This window comes from Watersipora subatra, chromosome 11, assembly GCF_963576615.1.
Source record: "Watersipora subatra chromosome 11, tzWatSuba1.1, whole genome shotgun sequence".
NCBI classification, from domain to species: Eukaryota; Metazoa; Bryozoa; class Gymnolaemata; order Cheilostomatida; family Watersiporidae; genus Watersipora; species Watersipora subatra.
In genome coordinates, this window is record NC_088718.1 from 38,894,972 (window position 1) to 38,920,430 (window position 25,459).

A 25,459-nucleotide genomic window follows, 5' to 3' on the forward strand; every position below is an offset into this window, starting at 1 on the left:
TTTTCATATCTATTTGCATGTTACGCTTTCACAGAACACCAACCAGTGTCTAATCTACTTCCACACTTTTCCTCCTTGCACTAAATGCATCAAAGAGTTACATGCTCAAAAGTATACATCGTGCAGATAAATCTAAATTACACAATGCGTGATATTATCAAATCTGTTCAAATTTGCCGTTTTTCACTTACTTTGTTTTCCGATTATGTTGGTGTTAGCTCCAAAATGGTCAGATGAAAGTTTTTGAAAATATACCCTAAAATTTGCGAAGTCTCTACTGATCATAGCATAGCATTATTCTTTTTTTACTCTCAGTCTAGCATTATTCTTTTCCTACTCTCAGTCTAGCATTATTCTTTTTTTACTTTCGATCTAGCATTATTCTTTTCCTACTCTCAGTGTAGCATTATTCTTTTTTTACTTTTAGTATAGCATTATAGGTTTTCTGTTCCATTCAATGAGTAAAGAAACAAAATGATAATGATAAGTAATTGACGTGGTAAAGCAAATAATTTTGGTTGCGTAGGTAAGGTTGAGCCCGAAGTTCAGACTATCACACTCAGTAGTACAGAAGACACAGAGGATATTACGATGACGCTAAATGGCTTTAGCTCAAGGACCGCAACTAAGGAGGTTCAAGTGGTGACAATGACCTCCACAAACACTGAAGGCAACTGGCAGCTTGCAATGAATGGCGTCTACACTGGTGAGAACTGTTTTTCTAATGAAACAAATGAAGGTTATAACTGAACGTAAAAAATTTAGTTTTAACCTTCAAACATCTGTGAGAATAAATGCATGTAGTTCATCATGTTGCAACTAGAGATACATAAGGGATATATATCTACCTTCTAACCATATTTCTGAAAGTTTGTCATCATTTATATGTCCAGCTATAGGTATTAATAATATGATATTGTGAAATAAAGATTTAGTATCGCAGAAGATTTGATCTCGATAACTCCCGTTCACCAATCCGGCACCTTACTAACTAAACCACATGAGCTTAGTAGATGTCGCTATATGGGAGCAAATAAGTTACAGCTTTCAGTCATGGCACAGAGTCATCGCGTAACGTCATGATGTAGCTCTTATTAGTAAGCTTACTCAAATTGTCCGTTGTGCCAGGCTAATTGCAAGTTGCAGGCAACTCTCATTATCTTTCATTGCTTATAAGCTGATTTTTAATACCTGGGCAACGCTGGGTAGCACAGCTAGTATATACATATATACTGTATATACTGTACATGTATAATAGGCCGCGCCCAAACTTCGCAGGTTGTTAATGGAATTGCAGGTGCGCAGTTTGAATAAGCCGTGCCCACCTTTTTTCCAGGTTTTCAGTTCATTTAACACACTAAAATTAATCTGGCCATTCGAGTCATTCGTCAAGGCAACTATCTCCATCTGTCGTCTCACACGCATGCATTGGCTGATGAAGTAGCTATCGACCAATGTATGCTCTCACCTATGCGGGAGAGGGGGGGTGAAGGGAAGGGGTTGCATTACGCTTTTAGCAAACTACTGTACAGTAAACAAGTACCAAATTACAGTAGTGAGCAAATTAATATTTTTGTAAAACATCTCAGCAAGAGGGACAAAATAGGTCGCCGTGTTTATGTTTAAAGTTTTGAATGGGACGCTCACAACCTGGAAAGTACCATGTTTCCTGCTTGTGCATCAAATAATAGTTTCCCAACAATCAGAATCAAGTGCTGGAGATGTTGCGTGACAGTGACTACTACTGTTGGTCTCATTATGCCAGTACAAACACTGAATATTTCCTAGCGTCTTATTGTTGAATAAACTATTTTTAGCATTTGTGCACTTTAAAAGGTCCCTTTAACCCGAAAAGTAGTGAGAAGTTCACAGACATGATTTTTAGACTGTGTTACAGATATAATTATTAGACTGCTCGCATAACTCGCGCCCCAAACTTTTGAATAAAATTTTAAGTTCACAAGTTCAGCTTATACCTTAAGATTTACGATATATTCATTGATAATAACTTGAATTATATGAATGCAGGTTTGAACTACAACTGTTATTATTTCTCAGACAACAGATAGATCTTTAATTTACTCTCTTGTAGATACTTAGAGCTATGTGCTAATTTAGTGAAATCCTTCTATATAGCTAATTAAATATGTTAAAATCTATGATTAATTAATTTTTAACTGTTTCTCAACCTTTATTAACAATATATTGTTTTGAAAACTGGTATTTTGTGTACAAACTTTTTTTTAGCTTAAAAAGTATCTTGGAGTTGCTGTGGCCTATTTTCATGGTAACCCTGATAAGCAAATGTTTTCTTGTCGAAAATTCTTTTGAATACAGACCGGCCTTAGAGTAGGTTGTTCAAATAAAAACGTATTTTCGTTTATCTCTTTATTTCAGCAGTTTTACAAAACAATGATATGGTTTGACAGACTATAAAGCTCACAGTAGTTTGGTGTTGACATATAAAATTGTCTAATTAGCACCAGTTAATTTAACAGAAACATTGGAAATGGAAAGCTTTTTTTAGTTTTGTAAGCCCTGTGGTTTTTTGTTATTTTTGTTATATGTGTTTCTCCTGTTTAAAAAAATACTATATTTTTGTATTTGTTTACAAACATAAAACATGAGAATTGAATAAAATGCGACAATCTCTGATGATATAACCTGTAGCCGCTAGAGGTGGAACGAGACACGAGACGTCTCGAGTTTCGACCTGTCTCGTCTCGTATCGGTCTCGTCTCGACTTAACTATTGCCAAACTCGAGACAGGAAATAGAACTAAAGCGCCTGCGCACGGTTGTTAAAACATGGCTTCTTGCGGTAGCAACAACTCCATATGTTGTAATGGATCGCGGGCAACTGCCTTTAAAGTTATACCCGGTCCGTTACTACCTGTTGCTACTGATTATGTTGGCCCCTGAGTCTAATCATGTAGTCCGGACAACGGCCCTGTTATTTTTTAGTTCGGTTCTATGTCCTTAAAACAGATACCGGGTCGTATCTAATTATTCTTCGGATAATCCAATTTAATAAATTAGACTTTTGCGGGTAAGATGTCTGTATTTTATCGTATCGTGTCTAAACACCAACTGCCCTTCATAAAATTCGGGCCTCTTTTACGTATATACTACCAATCGCGGGTAAAACTTGCCCGGACACAGAGAAACAAACGAAAGGCCGTGTCGACCATAGTCCGTGTTCGGTTAACAATGACGTTTTGTTAGCTCAATATAAGAATATACATGTGCATGTATACAGTAATTAATATAATTTCATGAGTACAATTTAAATATAATTCACATACTACAGCTAATACACAAACAAAACTTAACATTAATGAAACGATAAGAATGAAAGTGTTATCGTGTGTTCTTTTAGTTGCAGTATTTCTTTGTAGAGCGACGGCGTGGTTTCATTACACATTACATTAAAAAGTAAGAACTATTCAATAGATGGTAAAAATATACATGTACAAAGCAATATGTTTATACTAATTATGATCAATCAAGCTCAAACTTCTTAGAATATATAACTTCGGTATTTTAGAGCTGTTTGTGTCACTTTTGTTTACAAAAACTACATGCATATCACTATTAAAATGTTGTATTTAAATCGTTTACACCAGGTGAAAATTCAATTTAAAAAGAGTTTTATTAATTTTATACATACCAAGTAGCTAGTACTTGTGTAGTGAAATCATCACCAAATGCTCATTATTTTACTGTCTCGTGTCTCGAGTCTCGAATTCTTACAAGACAGTGTCTCGAGTCTCGTCTCGAGCTTAAAAAACCTGTCTCGTTCCACCTCTAGTAGCCGCCTTTAGTGAACATCTTCAGATACCTGTAGCCACCTTTAGTGAACATCTTCAGATACCTGTAGCCGCCTTTAGTGAACATCTTCAGATACCTGTAGCCGCCTTTAGTGAACATCTTCAGATACCTGTAGCCGCCTTTAGTGAACATCTTCAGATACCTGTAGCCGCCTTTAGTGAACATCTTCAGATACCTGTAGCCGCCTTTAGTGAACATCTTCAGATACCTGTAGCCGCCTTTAGTGAACATCTTCAGATACCTGTAGCCGCCTTTAGTGAACATCTTCAGATACCTGTAGCCGCCTTTAGTGAACATCTTCAGATACCTGTAGCCACCTTCAGTGAACATCTTCAGATACCTGTAGGTACCTTTAGTGAACATCTTCAGATACCTGTAGGTACCTTTATACATCTGTGTATATGTTCAAAACTTATCGTCGTTTTTAGTCACCTGTAGACACTCTTAGGCATGTTTAGACACCTCTGTACAACGTAAAACACCTGTAGACACTTGTCGGTACCTTTAGGCACCTGTGGGTACCTTTATCTATACACAAATTCAAACATTTGTAGGCAATTTATACACTTGTAAATACACTCAGGTATCTTTATACATCCTGGACACTTCAAACACCTTTAAAAACTTGTTGACACATGTAGACATTTTTAAATACTTTTTAAACATTTTCAGACGCGTTTAGATGTTTGTAACTTTAGTAGAGTTTTTGGAAGTGCAGCATTTCACACTCAAATGACTAATAACTTGCCAGCTCGCTTCTTTACGTAAGCACTGTACCATGGTTATAAATATATGTTGTAGATATCTTGGATGTCGATACTTCTGCGACTGACCTTCAGAATGCCTTGAATGACCTGCCGACTATTTCACCGGAGAGAGTGCAGGTCACATCCACTGAGATCACCAATGGGCGCACCTTTACAGTAACCTTCAACTCTGAGCTAGGTAGGTGGCTTCTGCAAATGACACGCACATGTTTACATCATTTTAGTAGCAACTCTGATCTCTTCGAGTAAAGCGTGCTACATTGAGCTCTACAATAAGGTTTTGTATCACACATTGTAAGATGTATTGACGTTTTACGGATGTACTTTAAAGTTTATATAGTTACTGGTATCTGCTTGCTGTCTAATTAGTTCAGCTACATTTTTGCTGTAAAAAGGTCGTTAATTAACTTATCCTGTATGCAAGTTTAGAGCATGTTTCTTAGATTGAAACCAGCTACGAATGGTTGTTCTACTTGTTCAATTTCTGAAATTATTTTCCCATTGTAAGTGATATAAATAACCTTGATACATTTTCACATTATTTTGTACGATACAACTATATACTTAGTGAGAGAAGGTAATATATTTAAATATCACACTGATTTTCTCATAAATTCTGCAATAACAGAAAAGGCTAGACCAAGGCATGTATTACTGCATTTACTTGTATTCCCTTCCTCGGTTCTTCATTTTTTGTGTAAAATTAAAGAGTATTAAAATGATTAGTGTGTTTTATTCTAAAAATAGAAATAGTATAGTGATCAATTTTTATACAGCAAAATCAATTGGTATTTTGTAAACAAAAAACAATGAGCCCACATGCATACAGCTAGTGCAGAATACGGAGACTTAAGACAGATTATCAGTGGACAATCGAACTGCATTGTGGGAGCCACTAGCTGACTGGATGGTATGTAATGCATTAAGAGGCTTGCCCATGGAACTCTCACAACCTTGGCTATGTTGTTTTTTTTTAGTTTACTCCTTGTTTAGAACCCGGCTATCAAATATCAAGATCTAAGCCGATTAAGATTTTTGTGAGATAGCGCAAAGTGTCAAGAGTAGGGTTTGAGCCCACTGCAGAACACAACAAATTTTTTTATTTGGCATGGTTAAGCGGTGAAAGCTAAGAGGTGCGAGCTCTCTCACTCGCAAAGGAGCCCACTTATCAGGTTTTCTCAGTATATTCGGGCTCCATACTTTTGTTCTGGATACGAAGTCTATAAATCTGAAACTTTCATTTTTGCTAACTCGGATTTATTTCAATATAATCTAAAATATAATATAATATGTAATGTAATGTAATATAGTATATAATATATAATATATGATATAATATAATTGGTAATAAAATACATTATAATATATAATATAATATACAATAAAATATATAATATATGATATATGATATAATATAATGTATATTATATTATATCATATATTGTACATTCAACAAATTGTATTGTATATAAACAATAATAATGTTTGAAAACCTGCATAATAAAACATAATAAAACATAATATATAATATAATGTATATTATACATTGTATTATATATTACGTAATATATAATAATATATTATATAAATATATAATATATAAACATAAATTTACATATATAAACATGTAATATTTGAAACAAATACTACATAATATATAATACAATGTATATTATATTATATATTATGTAACATTTGTTTTAAATATTACATGTTCCCACGCATAGGTTGAACAGCTACAATATAAAAAAAATCTGAAATCACAGCTCCAAACATCATTGCAGGTTTTCAAACATTGTTATTGTAAGAGATTTAGCGGGATTGGTTTTAGAGCTCATTGAGACATATTTGCTTACAGGAAATTGGCCAGCACTGACGCGAAAGCGTTCTGGCGGAGTCGAGGTTACCATATCTACAACAGTTGATGGTAAAGCTTCTTTGAGCCAGTGGAGGCTTCACCTTGATCATGACGGCTCTGACCTTCTCTCCGAAGATCTCATCGCTATGAATCCCAACAAAGATCAAGTTAGTCTTTGATGAATTCGATTCAAAAAGAACTCAAAGGATATCCTATTAAAGTTGATCTTGCATAGATTTTTTGTAAATTTTATCAGAAAGTATCAGTAGTTTTCTATCATTCGTGATTGGTTTTTGATGATTGAGGCTGTCTGATTGCCAAGATTTTTTAAAATTAAAGTCGCAAAAACTCTGATTGTGATCAAATGAAAGTGTGATCATGCTGTTTATAGTTGTAAAGAGATCAACAGAATAGAGACCTGTAACGCTGTAACTTTTTAATAGCCGATATCAACTACCAAAATGATAACAACTAGTGACATCATTTCGCACGCCTTTCTCTTCAGAGCGTTTTAATCGCAATAAACTTTTCTTGAAACGTTTAATCTTGAAACATCCTGCCAGTCAGATCACCTCAAGCATCAAAAATAATAGCAAATAATAAAAAAATATCGATACCTTGTGATAAAATCTACTAAACTTTCTCCTCACTCAGCTGACTGCCGTCACAGTCCATAGAATTGAAGTCAAATCAAAGTAGTTTTTATTGTTGGCCACTAACATTTTGTTGCGCAATCGGTGCAACTTGGCGCAATCGGCGCAATCGGTTTGTTAATCTGTTCGCTACAGTACATACTGTTTTTATTTTTAGATGGAGGAGGCGGTGAACTCTTTATTCTCTGCCAAATGCCCTCCAAGCATAGGAGATGGGGCCTCAGGGAAATGGTTCTATGAAGGTCATGAGTCACGAAGCTCTCCAGGTACCCCCTCTCTAGCTGTTGGTTATCAAGCTTCGGAGTTTATTACTTCTTTGTTAAGAACACTGACTCCAGACACTGACTCCAGCCAAGAATTCATTTTGGCTTTATGAATTATGAACAGCGCAAAGTGCGTTTAGGGGCTACAAAAGTTCCAATATAGTTGACACCACGTTATAAAAGTTGCATATCATGCCATTCGAAGTCGTGTTCAACAAAATTAAATATTCAACGTTTAATTTTGTTAAACATCAATACTTGCAGAGGTCCTTTTGAAGTTCCTTTTCAAGGTGTCAACGCACCGGATCATTTTCTCTGAAAACTCATTATTGATTTTCTTTTGGAATGTTTTTAATCTTAGACATTAAATAATATGAGCATTGCTGAATGTACGAAATAAAATCAGTAAAAATTCTATATAGCGGTATAATTTTATATGCAATGACAAAAAGGTTTTCTTCGCCCTCACGATTGATTTTTGCACCCCTTGAACAACCCTATTCAGAAAGTGCTGATCTACACACCCAGTCTCTTTTTCTGTTTAGCCAAGATCTGTCTAATTACAGCTTATGAATAACTGAACCTTACCTGTCATGACCTGTCATTACCTGTAAATTACCCATCATAACCATTTTGATATAAAAAAAACTAGTTTTAAAACTTATTCAAGCCGTCGAATGTTTGTCATAATAAATTCATTTTTTCGCAGGATATAAGGGTGGAATTATTGACGTAGAGTCGGAACCATTTTGTGGCAGGGCTTCTGGAAAGAATGTGGGCAGGCTCTATGATTCTTCCGACATCGACATCACTTATAAAGGATACGTAAGTCAAGTCTTTCTCGTTCAAGTCTTTCGTGTTCAAGTCTTTCCGTTTCAAATCTTTTTAATTCAAGTCTCTAGTTCAAGGCAGTGTAGTTTCAAATATTTAGTAATATTCAGACGTTCAGGTGAAAGTTCTGCTTTCTCTGAACTCAGACTAGACAAATTTTCTAAAGATATTTAAATGTTTCCATAAGAAGTGTAAAATAACTCATAATGAAAGATTTCCAAGGTAAAGGCGGATTTGGTCTATGCTTGCAGCTATAGACTTGAGCAGTTGTAAACATATGTTCATTTTCAAATATCTGAAAAAGAATTAATTCAAAATTTTAAGTATATTATCTGTAAATTTTGGCTTAAACGTATGGTTATTGATAAAACATAACACAAACCTATGTATTTGGTTATATCAAAATTAAAATTTTCCGAAGTACATTTCTCTATGCTAGCAATATTGCAGCTTGTTTCACCATAAAGTGAGTCAATATTATGCCAACAGCAGGGGATGGAAAAGGTAAGAACAATGGGTTGCTTGTCATTGATGTACACTGTTACACTTTTATGACTATAAATACTAAATATATTTTAAAGTCCTATATTTAAAATGTCAATATTCACAGTGACAGAATTTTTCCATCTTGTTTTTTTTAGATTTGCTTTGCTTATCGCGGTGTTTTCCGTGATCTTATCAGGATGAAAATCCGCACAAACGTAAGACACACCAACATCTATATAGAACACACTTTCCGTCAGAGCGACGATGGAACGTAAGTAGGCTATTGTTTTCCTTTTTTTTACTCATTCACTGGGGGGTAACAAGAGCATGAAATATGATTTCACATCCTCGGTCAAACTTGGAGTAATCTTTCCTCTGTTTATAGATGTTGATCTTGAAGTTAAAACTAATTATAAGTAAGGTTTAAACTGTCTCAAATATATCGAAACAAATGTTATGTATTGCTCAATTCTGGTTTGCAGTAGTATTCCATATTCTCAAATGCGATTTAACCAAATGGCAATTACGTTTTATTTTGTAATTAAATTCTTCTGAGTCATTAAGTTTGCTTTTTATGAAAAAAGCTTGATGAAGAACTTAATAAATTGGTTTGGTTGGTCGAATCAAATTTGCATCACTTACATGAGTAATGCAGAAATTACCTTTTGGCGTTTTGTATGTTAATTTTTTGTCATGTAGTTGTATGTTGTTACCATTTTTACCCAATTAAGATATATTTTTCCTTTTATGAATAATTTAAAAAACATTCCTTTTGAAATGAAATAATTGCCAACAAAGTAATATACATATATATAGTATATATAGTACATACATATACTAGCAGAATGTTTGGCGTTGCACAGGCATTAAAAATTAGCTTACAAACAATGAGAGGTAATGTAGTTGCCTGCCACTTGCCATTAGCCTGGCACCTTGCCAATGGCTAATTTGAGTAAGCTTATTAATAAGATCTAACTACTTGCTCTTACGATTGAGCGCGCATAAAATTACGCTACCCATTCTCCATGATGTTGCGCCGTTACGTTGCTCCATAACGGATAGCGGTAGCGCATTTGCACTCACATAACGACATATACCACCTAATGAACCCATGAAGCTCATGTGGCCCAATTGGTAAAGGTGAAAACACACTAGACGATATTTGGCGCAATATCAGGTATAAGCCAGATAAGTCAGAATCTGCGCTATCTGGTGGTGCTAATCTGCGTGGTGCTAATCTGTGCTAGAACTTGCTCAGCGAGCTCATGCAGAGCAATAATGCTAAAAAATCTTTATCACAACTTTATCACTAATTAGATGCATTTCGATTGGTTGGTTTACCCAGGAATGCATTTTTATGGCGGGTAATTGCTTCTTATCTATGTTCACAAATATACAGCTGCAAAATTGTGCTATTTTGTTACGATTGAAACATCATCAGAACGATCACGGAATTGTTTATATATTTAATAAAAGTACTTTCAGTCCTGCACAAAATACTGAACAAAAATTTTTTAAAAAAACTCGTTAAAAACCAGCATTTGGAGCCAATATTTAGCAGCAGACTGACCATCTTGAGATTAGTAAATATTTAATATATTGAATATAAAAAACTATTATAAGGTAAACTATCTATAAAAATCGTAAAATATCACTGTTAAAAATACAAAAATCATTTTTTCGTATATGTCTTCTTGCAGTGTACAGTCCGTGAAAGTGAGATAAGCCTAATAACAAAAGTGGAAATTGTTTATGTCATTGCCTAGACAGCATCATATTGGCTTACCTAAATTTATTAACTAGAAATTCTACTGTCATACAGCCCACGACCAAAGTGATATTGAAAAGAGAAAGGGTACCGATGGTTGAAAAATGCAATATTAGCAGTCAAATGGCACTGCAGTGCAATAGGATAACTGCAATGGTAGCTGTAATGTACTGGGTGTGGGTATTATATACAACAAACAGCAATAATGAAAGGAAAAGATTATATGTTTATATCTCTCTCCCTGCACTAGGAGAAATGCAATATTGGCCAATATCAGAAGTAAAATGCACTGATATTATTAGAATAACCAATATTATTAATATAGTAATACAGTAATAATAGAAAACCAATGCACAATTTTGTTTACATTTAAAAACGTGATAGCTAACAATATCAAGAACTATCAAAGAGAATATCCAAACTTAGTAATAGTAATGCAGTAATAATATAAAACCCATGCACAATTTTGTTTACATTTCAAAACGTCTTAGCTAACAATTTCAAGAAGAATATCCAAACTTATAATTAAATATCGTAATCTCATAAGAATCGTTAGAAAAAAATATCATCGTCATTTCCTTTACTTACACTGCGTTGGACATCAGTTAGAATACCAAAGTACTCAAATGTGTCTAAAATGTCAAATACTTCGAAATCGGCAAAAATGAAACGATTTCAGTACTCCTTTGTTAATTACAAAAACCTTTGGCAATTCGTCAATGCTATAGACTGGTGAAATGTGCAAGTTTTTTTTCGTGAAATGCGCAATACTTTATCGTTCTATTCCCTGTCGCTCGGCGTTTCAATTTCGGGTCTTAACTTTGATAAAAGTGAGGCTTAGCAAGTTTTAATAACGATTTTTGTCCAAATAAATCTGTCAATTTGTGTATAATCCAATCAGATGGGTAAGTTTTAAGATAATGCCGACGGTTTACAAAGACTTGGTAACATATTTAAATAGGTTGGTATGTGTTTTGTATCGTTATTATACTTTAACGACTCTGCAAAACGATAGTTAAATTTGTTGATGAAACTTTGATACAAGGGTTTGTCTCATTGTTGAATAATAATTTTCGGGTGTTGTGTGCACATGTGCATTTATCATAAATCTCCCAACCAATCGCTTCGCTCTTGTTTGGTCATGGGGCAACTCCGATGAAATTATTGGCACAAAGTTTTATTGGCAGTTTGTGAATGTACTTGCTCACGTTATCGTTTGCTAGTGAATCGCTCAAGTGTGTTTAGGCACACACCAGCGATGTCTCCGCCCTCATGATGCACGCGATAAAAACGCTTAGTGTGTTTGAACCTTTTTTGAGCTTTTAAGAGCTTGTAATCAAATTTCCACATATGTGGCACTTACAACACAACAGAGTTAGACATGGTAAATCTTTTGGTACCAAATAACTGTAATGTGAATTTTGTTGCAAGTCAACCTTTAAACAGGTTATTTAAGATGTGATATCACATGAGTCTTCCATCAAAGTGACTTTAAGCAAGATATTTAGGATATTTTATCTTATGTGTGTCTACTAAGATGATCTTGAGAATAATATCGTTGAACCATCTTGGTAAGCAAACGGATGTTACTTTCTGTAGAATTTCTCGATTTCTGTTTTTTACTGTTGAGAATTTGTTGCTAAAGATTATTATTTCCTGTATTTTAGTGAGTGGTTCTATCAGTGCATCGATCTTCTCAACTATGCTGAGACTTACTACCCCGATGATGACTATTACAAACTCACTGACTTTGAGGTCTACAGATGGTCACACAATGATATTTGGGTAGATGAGGTAGTCATTGCTGGCACGCAGACCACCCTCTTTAACGAAAGTAAGTCCTTTAGGTTCACCTAGTATAGTAAATTCTAGAACGTGTCGTAAGTTGGCTTCTTTTTAATATGAAATAATAAATTTTTAACTTTCTTTGATCAACTTTTTTGTTGTAATTTTTAACATAGGTTTTAGTGAAAATAATATGTTTTTGCATAAATAAGTAAATTATAACTTTCATTTGATTACTATCCAATGGAATTATTACCCAGAGGAAGCATTATAAACAAAGCACATATTTTTTGTATATGGTATAAAGGGGATTGTATAAATTTATCATTATGGTGTAACGAATGGTTAAGCTTCTCTCTGCTGCAATTTGAACGATTCATATATAATTTATGACTGCATGGAAATATGTAGCCTATATATAATGTATTGTTACTAGAGTCTAGCAAAGTACAATTCACAAAAATATTAATTTATTGTAAACGTCAGTGTTTACATAGCCATAGCTTGTTCATAGAGGACCTTTTGGGCACCATTCACTGATCTACTGAGCTATTCTGCTAAACTGTCTATAAAACCTGTTACTTTGTAGCTTATACCTGCATCTTCTACCAATTCTGGCTTATACCTGCATTACTTGCCAATTCTGATCTACACCTGCTTCACCTGCCAACTCTGACTTATACCAGCATCACCTTCCAATTCTGACTTATACCTGCATCACCTCCCATTTCTGACTTATACCTGCATCACCTGCCAATTCTGACTTATACCTGCATCTTCTACCAATTCTGACTTATACCTGCTTCTTCTACCAATTCTGACTTACACCTGCTCCACCTGCCAATTCTGATTTATACCTGCATTGTCTGCCAATTCTGACTTACACCTGCATTGCCTGCCAATTCTGACTTACACCTGCCTTGCCTGCCAATTCTGATCTACACCTGCTCCACCTGCAAACTTTGACTTATACCTGCATCACCTCCCAATTTTGACTTATACCTGCATTGCCTGCCAATTATGACTACATGAATATTTGTAGCTGTTGTGACTGACAGGCGTGTCCCCCTCACAGCGAGAGTGCCGGATATCGAAGTGGTCATGAATGAGACAGCCAACTCTTTCAGTTTCAGCATCACCCCCTATAACTGCGCAAACAACTTTAAGATGTTTGATGCTTACAACGCACCTCAGCTCTCAGGCAGTACAGGTAAGTTCTGAGTAAGAGTACAAAGTACTTGTACTAAGTACAAGTAAGAGCTGGAATATTCTAAATGTAACACCTAACAATGAATTGCAGTTTTTATTTTAATTTTTATAAAAGGTATATGTTATTTATGCAACATTTTTGGGAAAAGCCACAGGTGGTAAGAAGTCTGCTACATTGTACAAAAAGGTTGACCATTACGTAAGGCTACAAATTTTATACAAATAGTTTTGGAACAGAGAGTTGTTTGAATCTGGAGTAAGGTTCTTGTGGAATATTTTAAAACCGCTTGGCTTTGCATTTATTTTGAATCTAATTTTCTCAGTTACACATTGACAAGCACTTAAATGAGCATTGTTATATCACTATCGCATTAGTTTAAAAGTCAAAAAGTTTTATTTCCTATTTCTGCTGCATTTCTAATTGTGTCTATCTAACATATCAAATTACAAAAACATTATTAAGCAAAATTTACTAATTTTAGCTGCAATTAATTATAAAAACGGCAATTTTTTTAACTTTTTCACATACAAACCAATGTAAAATGTGGTCCAGACAGCGATGAAATTTGTAGTCAGCAGAATTGGAGTGTACCATTCTATAAAGAACAAATCAAAGAAGACAACTCTAATTTTGATTTTAACACTAATCAAAGTATAAAAAGGTTCTTGCTGTATGAAGTTTGTAAAATTCTTGCATCATTAGCAGTTTCATCATCATTTTGCAATTTCATAACTATGAGTTGGACATTATATTGTCATAAACAAATCTTTAGATGACCATAAGCTGCTCCAACAGAAGTCTTTAGGAGCGCTAAATATTTTATTTCTCTCGTCAAAATTCAACTTCGCCGTGACAAAATGTAGATTAGCCTCATTCACATTTTTGATACTTTTGGTGACCTTGATATGCTTTTGTTTTAGGCACTGGCTCATCATCTGTCACGTTCGGGGACAGTGGCGATGAATGGCCTTCCGGTGCGACATTGAAAGTTGATAGATCTCTGAAGGCAGCACCACCGGTGACGGGCACATGGACTCTGACCTCTGATTCTGTAGGTCGCTTTCTACTTTGACAGCAGTAAACGTGTGCCTTTTGGGATGAAATTGTTACAACTTATATGAGTTGAACAAACGTGTTGTAACAAATAAGTTTTAATTATACTTTCATCAGTATTGAAACTCGAGGATTTGGTGAGAAGGCAAAAAAGCTCACTTTCATATAGGTGGGCTCTAACTGAAATTGAACCTAAAAACACATGGTTACATTTTGACTTCAACTGGGTTTTTGTACACACAGTATCTCATCACCTCGCACTAAAATAAACAAAGTTTACCTTTGGTAGCCCAAAGTATAATTGCTTGCTTTTGGCTTTCACACCTAATTTGAATTAAGTTATTTGTTCCAAGAAGTTTTCAATAAGTTTTGAATTGTACGTTTTGGTTTTGACATTGATATCCAGTTATAGTCCATCCTTTTTTGTATCCATATACAAAACTGGCAACACCTGAGACACGCTCGTGCTTACCTTAACTTTGCAAACTTGCATAGATTGTTAAACTGATAATTGCTCTGCATCAGTGATTTTTATCTTTGATAATATGTACAATATTGTTGCCACATGCAGTACATACAATGTTATACAGTAAATAATTAGCTGGTATAGAGATTACACAATCCATTTAATTTGTTCAAAGCAAAGAAATCGGAAATTTAATTTTAAAACTCTTCAAAACTCAATTTTGTCAGGATAGAGAAATACAGAAAAACAGCCCAACTGAATCCACAAGTTAATGACTAGCTGCTGTCAATGGGATGATTGTGAATCATGAAAATGTTGGGCTATATGTCATTCCGTTGTAGTATACGGGCACTTTTGATGCCGACGTGGAAGCTGCCACTGTTCAGACCCACCTTGCTCAGGACCACGCTCTTGGTGAAGTCAAAGTAACCCGTGAAGGTAGCTGCTATGGGTACATCTATGATCTCGAATACACGCAAACAACTGGAGGCAACATTCCATCGCTAACTGTGAGTGTAATTCTTATTGGCTAGTTTTAGTAGTTGGTTTTTAGTACCTCATTTTAGATTTGCTAGTTCGCTGGCAGTTCCATGCGCAGGGAGAGATCATTAGGTGTAATAACTATGCGCATAGTTCATTCCTGTTGCCGGAAGGTGATTGAATGGTGCAGTTGGTAGCGCTTGTTTTGGATTCCGAATATCCAGGTGCAACTCCTGCAAATTGCAATCTTTGTTCCTAACGCTAGTAGTGTGACTTTGGACAGACGCTCTTATTAAAGAGGGGTGGGGTTTACACCGCCCCTCCAAACCCTAAGCTTTCCTAACACTATTAGTGTGACTTTGGACAGACGCTCTTATTAAAGAGGGGTGGGGCTTACACCGCCCCCTCCGAACCCTAAGCTTTCCTAACACTATTAGTGTGACTTTGGACAGACGCTCTTATTAAAGAGGGGTGGGGCTTACACCGCCCCCTCCAAACCCTAAGCTTTCCTAACGCTATTAGTGTGATTTTGAACAGACGCTCTTATTAAAGAGGGGTGGGCTTACACCGCCCCCTCCAAACCCGAAGCTTTCCTAACGCTAGTAGTGTGACTTTGGACAGACGCTCTTATTAAAGTAAAGAAGATTTACGCAATAATTGGCTATCTACAAGCTGATACCTTTAACATTGTGTCAGTTTTGTCTCAGCTATCTACCTAAGGGTAGGCGGGTCATAAACTGCTCTGATTCGGAATCTATAAAGAACTAAAAAATTAAATGTTTTCCAACCATAAAGGTTTTGCTGATAAAATGTATGATCGTCATTTACACACAGGTTGATGGAGCAGGTCTGAGTGGAAACAATGCGATGATTGATTTGACGAAAAATGACGCTCATATATTCTATGACCCCATTCCAGGCGACATGTTTGCAACAGTGGAGACAACTCCCCAAGTTAGAGTTGCCATCAATGACATCAATGCCAGGTCAGTGAAGCTTTTGGTTTTTCACAAATCGACATCCTAGAAATAGTCATGCTTGTTTTTTATGTGTGCTTGTTTAGTTCTCAGTGATTCCTGTGTGCTCCCGTTATACATGGCAGCACATGTATGCCAGCACTTCGTACACGTCAGCATGTTGTATATGATACCATGTTGTGCGCTTCAGCATGTTATACATGACAGTATTTTATATATGCTAGTATATTATATACACCAGTACACTGGCAGTCCTGTGCACCGTGAGAGATCATCACGGGTAATAGGTATGTACATAATAATTCAGTGAATCGGTAGGGTTGTGGAGGGGTATAGCTCATGGATAAACTTAATTAATTAATTAAATTAATTAACTTGAGCCTAATACATGAGTTCCATTCCTGTGTGAGGTATTTTCTCTTAACGCTGTTAGCATTACTTCGAACAGACAGACATTCATCCTGTCTTTTATTATAGTAAATGTTAGCACTAGCATATGTGAGTTAACTTGAAAGATATCCGCAATCGTCACTCTTAAAACATTACAAACGCTGACATGCGCATTTCTATCGTTATATGTAGCACACATGTAAATAAAGAATTGTTTTAACAATAGCTCATAACCAGCTCATACCTTGATAACATTAGAGTAATGTTGCATCATTGTCCAAACTTCTCTGTCGCTAGCATATTTTTGATATGAAGATGGTAAACTGAGTTCCTATTTCAACATCGGGTGCTATTTTAGCATAAGACATAATGTCGTCATTCTTGATCAATGTGGTTGGGAAATGTCAAGATGCTAACTGACCTGCTGTTACAGGTGCTATGGAGACTGCTCATATGCATGGAGTGTGGATGACTCACCAACAGTTAGTGGCTGTTCGCCTTCTAGCGGTAAGCGTGTGACATGCTTTCAACGAGTGTCATGTCATATATATAGAGCTTGTTTATGCTCTCATAATGCATTTGCTAGCAGAATGTGACAGAACTCTAATCACAAAATTTTTCTAGTTGTGTCATTTTTGAGGCGTTCATAGCCTAGGATTCCATAAATACTTTAATAAGCTTTTTTGTATTTGTACAGATCTTCACATCACAACTCTTTGAAATCATTCAAATGCTTCTACACAAATCTTAAACTAATTTGCTGTCATAAAAATTCGTACAAACTTAACAAATACTTGAGATTGTGTGGTAGATAGGCCATCAGTTGACTAACAGATGTCATCATCTTTGGTGGGATGAAATAATTGAGGAATATCAAACATTGGGTTTGCTTTCATCCTGGATCATAATCTACGGAATTACAAAACCTTATTATTTTTTTACCAGGATCATCTGGCACGCGAATCACTATCACCGGCACTATGTTCTCCACGACAGCTTCAGAAAACCTCGTTCAAGTCGGAGATGCCAACTGTGTAGTGGACAGCTCTACAGATACGCAGATAGTCTGTGACCTAGAGGCAGGCGCTATCGGTAAGGTTAAGGTTTTTCTCGTAATGATTTTCCGAGTTAAACTATGATTTTTCTCAAGAACATTAAATTATCTGGTGTATTGGGGCTGTTGACTACTAGAAATCTATATAAGTATCACTGGGACCCGGTCTATCTATGTATAACTTATAACTTCACTTTATCCTTGAATATGACCCTACACAAAATTTTAATGGATTTTATCAGAAATTGTCAGTATTTTTTTATAATTTGTGATTGCTTTTTATGTTTGAAAGGATTTGACTGCCAGGATGCTTCTAGAATAAAAGCAACAAACCTTAATTACGGGTCAAATATTCAGAAAAAAACGTGCAAACTGTCACTAGTTGTTATCGTAGTTAGTTGATATCTGCTATTTTATTCAAGTTGCAGTGTTATGTGTCTTTATTCTGTCGGTCCCTTTGCCCCAATAATCGCACAGTTGCTTGATCTGAATGTTTTAACCGTGATCAAGTTTTTGTCGATTTTAATCATGAAAAATCCTGGCAGCAAAATCACTTCAAGCATCAAAAACTATTGTAAGTGATAGAAAAATACCGATACTTTCTGATAGAATCTACTAAAATTATGTACAAGTCCATCTTTAACTTATTCACTACGAAAAGTCTTTATAACGGTTCACCTTAGTAAAGCCTTAGTACCTGTACAAAAAACATTGATCACAAATCAAAGAGTTAACAGATCTGTTTAAAGATTTTCCGCTATAAATTTTTGATGTTAGATTATTATTTTGCAAAAAAATGTGCCTGTTAGTTTTTTTTTCACTCAGGATTTATAGCATAATATCCCAGCTCCCAATTTTGTTTATTTTTTGTTGATGATGAATGGACTGATGGAAGGGATGAATGAGAAGATAAATTATAAATCACAACCTAAATGTATTCCTGCTAGTGAAATTCTTCAAGATTCGGTTTCAAATATTTCTAATAACTACATTTTTATATTAAAGAATGGGGTCAGCATTTTGGTCAAACTGCAAAGATGATAGCATTTTTCTTTTACAGCCGGTTTCACTAAACTAAAAATTATTAAACATAACTCTTTATTTTCCAAAGTGCAGTGAGTTTTGTGCAAGATTTTCTACTGATTCTAAAAAGCTTCAAATTAAAACTTCATGCCAGACACTCTAGCTTTTACTGTAACAATGCTGTGCATATGACAGCAACAACTTTTTAGCATGAATTGGTTCAATCAGAACGAGCAAATATTCCGTAGTAAAAGAATTAAAAAAGTTTTCGGTTGAAGCTAACAATACTGAAGAATTCCTACTTGCTTGTTATTAAAGATACTATACGCTATTGACTTACTATCTTGTAATAAATGCAAGTAATATTTTGCTTACTTGTGTGTTTAGCTTTTCTAGCATTTTAGACACCATAGCTCTATATAAGTAGCCATGCTGTTTTTTTTCAGCAACTCACACCGTGGATGTATTTGTGAACAGTCTTGGAAAGGCTGATAGCTCTATAACTTTTGACTACAATGCAGGATCAGTGGACAGTGTCAGCCCTAGCGAGGGAAGTGAAGCAGGTGAGATGTCAGCTTCTGTTGCAGATAATGAGATAATAACAATAATGCTAATAGTGATAAAACAGAGAAATATAGAAAACTAAGAATTTAGAGGATTGTGTGAGTGCAAGAGCAAGGGTTGTACTGTTAAAGTATTGCTTAGAACTATATTTAGTAGACAACTGTCAGTTTCGTCTAGCTTTTTTAGGTCAAACTAACACCATGTGTTTGTTACCAAGAAGTAAACCCATAGTTCTTGTTTGTGCCGCTCAATGAAAATTATCCTTTTTTGATCGAATGGAAAATGTTGTTCTGGCAATAGTAAGAAAGTTTGGTCATATCATTTCAATTGCTAACATCGTTAGCTTTTATAAAATAAGTTCATGTTTTATTAGTTAGCGACTAGTTCTGTGTAAGTGTAAGTGTGTGAGAATCAACCAATGTCAAAGTTAGACCATGCCAGGCAGCTGGTAAAATTAGTGCATGCCAAATAGCTGTTATCCAATTCAATATAGATATTCCCGTATGAAAGTTGGGAATAGACAACCAGATAGATTATTCACCTGTTTGATACTTTGGTGGTTAGATTTGTGTTTTTGAACTAAAAGTTCTCAATTGTGTTTTTAGGGTATTTAATTAAAATTATTACATTTCAAATTAAATGTATTTAATTATAAATACTTTTTTACATTAAATTGTTTCATCATCTTAAAATAATGTGAGGAAGCGTTTGTTTTGAATATCTTTTCTTTCTGAAATACATTGTAGCTATTTCAATCCAGTTAATAGTTTGACATCGCCTGTTATCTCTCTTTCACAGGAGGTACGTACATAACCTTAACAGGAAGTGGCTTTGCTAGCGGGACCACAGTGACTGTCGGAGGCGCAAGCTGTGAAGTAATGTCTATAACGCCATCACAGATAGTCTGTGAGACACCTTCAGGCAGCGGCACCGCTGACGTGGTGGCAAATATGGGTCAAGATTTGACCTGCTCTTCTTGTTTTGAGTTTTCTGCATCCATCACACCAAGCGTCACAAGCTTCTCTCCATCTACTCCAAAGGCTTCAGGTAATCCCTTCACTAGAATAGAAAAAACTGAGTATGTCAGTTCTCATGGCAGAGCTTATTGCAGCTATTTCATTTCTCCATAACTATAACTTTCTATTAAATATACCTTTTACTTTTATAGCTATTACTTTCATACTCTCCTTACAGTGTCCAAACTTCTCTGTGCAATCCGCTATTAAACAATCTCTGTAATAAAGTAAGGGAGTTGTCTCACCTTTGTTAGACCCCCTACATATCTTTCTTTGGGACTCAACTAGGACCAAAATAGTTGACGCTATCTCAATGGCTATGTTTTTTTATAGATTCATGGCTTTTCTGCAGTGTGCTACACTGACAGAACTTGCCAAGTCATCATTTAGCGGGAGCATTGTGGGCAGCTATGGTATGGAAGGCCAACTTGTATTTATTTATAATTTATTTATGAATTATTTATAATCAATTGTCAATTTTCTACAGGCATGGAAGACTTGGTTCTAGATGGTACATTTACTGGAATAGCCGATGTCAAGGACGTCGTGGAACTTTACTTGGAGGACTCAGTAGGTGAGATGCAGTATCTTGCCATCAATTGGACAAGTGCAGACGAGTCTCAAATATCTGCCCCTCTTCCACCTCTCGCTGAGGACACCTACACTATCAAACTTCGATTTGGTACTGCGATCGGCTTTGCTTCATTTGAGTAAGTTCCCGTGAGCAGATCGGAAAGGTGACCTGCCTACTTGTAAATAGATCGTAAGCTGTCCAACAAACGCAAATTAGGTGTTTGTGGTAACACTCAATAAATTTACTGATAAATAATAAATTTAATGAATTTAAATTTAATAAATTTAAATTTAATAAATTTGAATTTTATATTTATCAGTAAATTTGAATAATAAATTTTAATCTGTCTTTTTTTGTCAATGTGTCCAGCTATAGCGAATAAAATCCAGCTAAGAAAAGTGCCATTGTAGTAGAATTGGACTCTCAATGATCGCAATCGCAAGCATGCAAACATATGCACCCAACCACAAGGCTAAGTTGTCCTTACCTGATTTAGCTCATCTACAGTATTCTTATCGTAATTGAAGTTAAATATGTAATTTTTAGTACAAGTTAATATTACCTTTTGCAGTTGTTCTTTTTAATTTTTTAAAAGCTATGTCAAAATACATTATTAATTTTTCCTTATTTTCTAATTTCTAATTGCGCCATTCGAAATGTCAACTGTTTTGTTACATTGCATCTAATGACACAATTTCAATCTTCAATTTCTAGTTATTGCAAAAGGCAATCTCTAGAAATTGTAAAACTAAAAAATGTTTACATGAACATTTTTGAGCAAGAATTGCCTTTACATTCTCTTTCGGTTTGGTCAGACAAAGCACCCTCGTGTGCTTCACTGGTGTATTTAATTTCGATATTTCATTTTTATGTGTGTGTCAGCATTGACTATTGAGAGGTAGTAGTATTTTTGTATTTAAATTTTTGATGAATAGCTTTTGGAGCAACGTAGCCTTTTTTATACACACACTTCTATGTACTCTTTGTTATTGTTAATTCAACATATTGACGATTTTTTTCAGTTTGTTTTAATTGTATCAGTATTAATTCCCTTTTTGTTGTAACCATTGTGATGAAACATACTTTATCTAGCCATTACTTGCTAATTATTTCACATTTAAACACCTTTACAGTTGTTTTAGTTTTTCTCCTAATTTATTTAAACTGCACAAAACACTTTTTTCATGATATGAAGTTTAAAAGTTAGAATGGTAAACGTTGTATATGTTAAATAAAAATAGGTTTTCTTTGTGAAGACTTTTTATTACCCGAGCAACGCTGAGTATTCATCTAGTTAAACAATAAATTTACTAATAAATTTAGTATTAAATAAAATTTAATAAATTATACTGATATTAAGTTTACTTTAATAATTTACTGTTTTGTTTAATAATATAACACTACCTCAATTTTTATTTGGGCTGACATGAAAAAATTAAAAGTATCTGCCGTAGGCAGGTCTCCCATGGTCTCTCCAAATGCTTTCATTGGCGAGTTTGCTTGGAGTCGTCATTTCACTTTAGTTTGCTTGGAGTTGTCATTTCACATCAATTTGCTTGGAGTTGTTATTTAACATTAGTTTGCTTGGGTGTTCTGGTGGTTGTTTTACAATTGGCATTTAATGTGAGACCTTATTGTAGGGGAGTAAAAATGTGTGTAATGTATTTGAAATACTAGTTGTGGGGAAAGTTTAACCGTTAATTTCCTTTCTACTTCAGTTCTACACCAACACTGACGGTTACTCTCAAGGTAGATGGTATATCAGTAAAGAAAGGTTCATTTGAGGGTGGCACAAGGCTGGGTATTAGTGGAACTGGATTTGGAACAGACAAGGATGTGGTGAGAATATAGTTTTAGCGTTTAAAAGACCATGTTGCCAAACTGGTTGTTGATTGCCGGAATTTTGATTTTACTTTTTAGTTGGTTTTTTTAAAAATGGAGGTTAATTCCGAACAAAAAAGATTGATTTACAATTAATTTTGGTGCCATACATGGCGTTATAATAATGACAATGACACTAAAAAAAATAAAAATAGAAAATAAAACTTATTGTTCGTTAAAACCTTTGTTATAATTTCTTTACAAGATCATTGCATTTAGAAAATTGGACATTGACAACTAAGATTTTAGAAGTTTCTAAGCTCAATAAAATTGCAAGTTTTATTTTCTAATTCTATTTTGCTTGAAGCAAACAGTTCTATTTGATTAAATGTGAATCTTCAGTTAAAAACTAGAGTTTAGCTGAAGTTCCTTATAGAATAGTGAGAGAAAAACAGCACTATAAATTGTCAAAGGCTTCAATTTGAACCTGCCAATTTATCATCTGATTCTTACTAACCAATACTAACTTACTAGCTGTAGTTGTCACAGCTGATTGGTTCAATGCAACGACTATACAGATCCCTGATAGGTTAAACATTCAGTAATAAGTTCTTTTTAAAGATAAACTTAACCAAGTTTTAAAATGTTTTATCAAAACTATCGGTATTTTTTATCATTTTTAATTGTTCTCATTGTTTGAGGTAATCTGACTGCCAGGATGTTTCCAAATTTTAAAAAAAACTCAGATTCAAACGAAAGTATGATTATGACGTCAAAAGTCGCACTTCTCACTCAAATGACGTTATCTCGTCATGTATTTTTTTTCCTGTGCGTGTAAACTGTGATCCACTTTTGTCGATTTTATTCTTGAAACATCTTGGCAGTCAGATCACCTCTAACATCAAAAACGATTGCAAATGATAAAAAATACTGATATTTTTTATGAAATCCTTTGTAAGTTCATTTTAAGGATAGCAGCACGTTATAACTTTGATTTATGTAAATTGGTTATGAAAGTTAGTTTTGATAAATTTTTATTACTGATTAAAGCCGCACCACTGAGTTCATTAAATAAATAGCAGCTTATTTTATTATTTAGTACAAGCCATATGTATTGCTTTATAATCTACTTTTATATCTGTAAACATACGATTTATGTTTAATGTCTTTGTTCAGTATGACACTCTTGTAAAAGTGACATGACTTGCAGGTTAGTGTGATGATTGGAGACTCAGAGTGTGAGATCACTGAGCTCACAGATACAGAAATCACATGCATGACTGGAAGAGGAAGCAAAACAGTAACCGTAACCAACGGTGGCATTGATCCAGGTATAGCAATGTATCTAGCTTAGGAGTACTATCGCTAAGGTCACATTGAAAGGTCGAGTTATGTCACCTTTAACACCATCTGGTATCACCTCTGAAGCTGGCTGATTTACCAGATATAAAACAGCTATATTCAGCAAGGTTTAAAAAGTTCAACTTTTAACATATTTTAAAGCCTTTAAAAGTTAAACATTTAAAAAGGTTTAGAGGTTTTTAAAAAAAGTAAAACCTTTAAAAGTTGTAAATTAAAAAAATTAAGGATTTTAGTATTGCATATAAACTGTAAAAATCAAGTTTTGTTATTCAAATTGTCTTATATTCAATTATTGTCTTATATTATGAATAATAATATAAGACAATAATTATTGTCTTATTATTATATAAGTGTATAAAGTTAAAAATGAGGGTTAATGATGCACCAATCATATGTTCATCTCAATATTTGTTTTGTCAAAAAGCTTTGTACTTTTGCGGTTGTCAGCTCTGATAAGCCTTTGCTCCATGTTGCAACATTTGAAGTTAGCCATCTCGTAGCTCTTCATCTGTTTTTCACATTCATTTACAAAGGAACAACTATTAAAGACTCCTTTATTGTCATAGACACTTGAAGAAAAACTTTAAATATAGGCGATACATCGTCGATTGTCGCGTTTGTTTGGTTTATAGTGAAAGAGTAATCTATGTGGTAGCTAACGTAATAGTTGGTAGCTCTATGGCATGTTACTGTTGTAGTATTTGGGCTTGGCTATGCATGGTCTCCTCAGATCGCTGATATAAACGCTGGAGACAAAATAAGGTATGTAGATACAGTCAGCTCTTGTCTATTTTAAGCACATCGAGCTGCTAAATATCCAACCACTTGAAGTACTTTATCGAGCGAGCGAGTCAATCGAAAGACCTATATAACAGTTATAGCACTAATATTGCCTTGTAGGTTCATCTGGACATCACCCTTATTTGTAACAGCAAATAACTTCAAGGTCATGCAAGCTCCAAATGCTGATTCACCATCAGATGGAACTGGTTTTGACAGCGGAGTTGGCTCACCTAATGGTATGTGTTCTACATCTTGCCTCTGTGTCTTTAAATGTTTTTATTAAAAATGATATATAACAAATACTTGTTATAAAAATACTCTTAAATAAGCTGTTTTGGTTAGTTTTAACCATAACAATTTACCAGCTGTTCAGAACATTCCTAAAATGCCCTCAAATTTTTATTCACAAAATTATTTTTATAATTTTTATCTTTATTAAACGTCT

The 25,459-nt window shown here is 34.6% G+C and overlaps 1 protein-coding gene across 1 annotated transcript in view; it reads left to right on the forward strand.

Moving 5' to 3' along the window:
- The window catches only part of LOC137408050 (fibrocystin-L-like), a 40,049-nt gene extending 18,861 nt beyond the window's left edge, over window positions 1-21,188 (forward strand). The window contains exons 16-32 of the mRNA XM_068094439.1: window positions 527-706; window positions 3,811-4,209; window positions 4,632-4,775; window positions 6,456-6,622; window positions 7,266-7,374; window positions 8,081-8,196; window positions 8,844-8,959; window positions 12,124-12,290; window positions 13,284-13,451; window positions 14,372-14,502; window positions 15,312-15,479; window positions 16,285-16,436; window positions 17,251-17,324; window positions 17,763-17,909; window positions 19,341-19,457; window positions 20,257-20,505; window positions 20,962-21,188. Of these exons, the coding sequence (XP_067950540.1) occupies window positions 527-706; window positions 3,811-4,209; window positions 4,632-4,775; window positions 6,456-6,622; window positions 7,266-7,374; window positions 8,081-8,196; window positions 8,844-8,959; window positions 12,124-12,290; window positions 13,284-13,451; window positions 14,372-14,502; window positions 15,312-15,479; window positions 16,285-16,436; window positions 17,251-17,324; window positions 17,763-17,909; window positions 19,341-19,457; window positions 20,257-20,505; window positions 20,962-21,188 (2,831 nt within the window). The remainder of the gene's footprint in view (window positions 1-526; window positions 707-3,810; window positions 4,210-4,631; window positions 4,776-6,455; window positions 6,623-7,265; window positions 7,375-8,080; window positions 8,197-8,843; window positions 8,960-12,123; window positions 12,291-13,283; window positions 13,452-14,371; window positions 14,503-15,311; window positions 15,480-16,284; window positions 16,437-17,250; window positions 17,325-17,762; window positions 17,910-19,340; window positions 19,458-20,256; window positions 20,506-20,961) is intronic.
- Window positions 21,189-25,459: the final 4,271 nt, after the last annotated feature.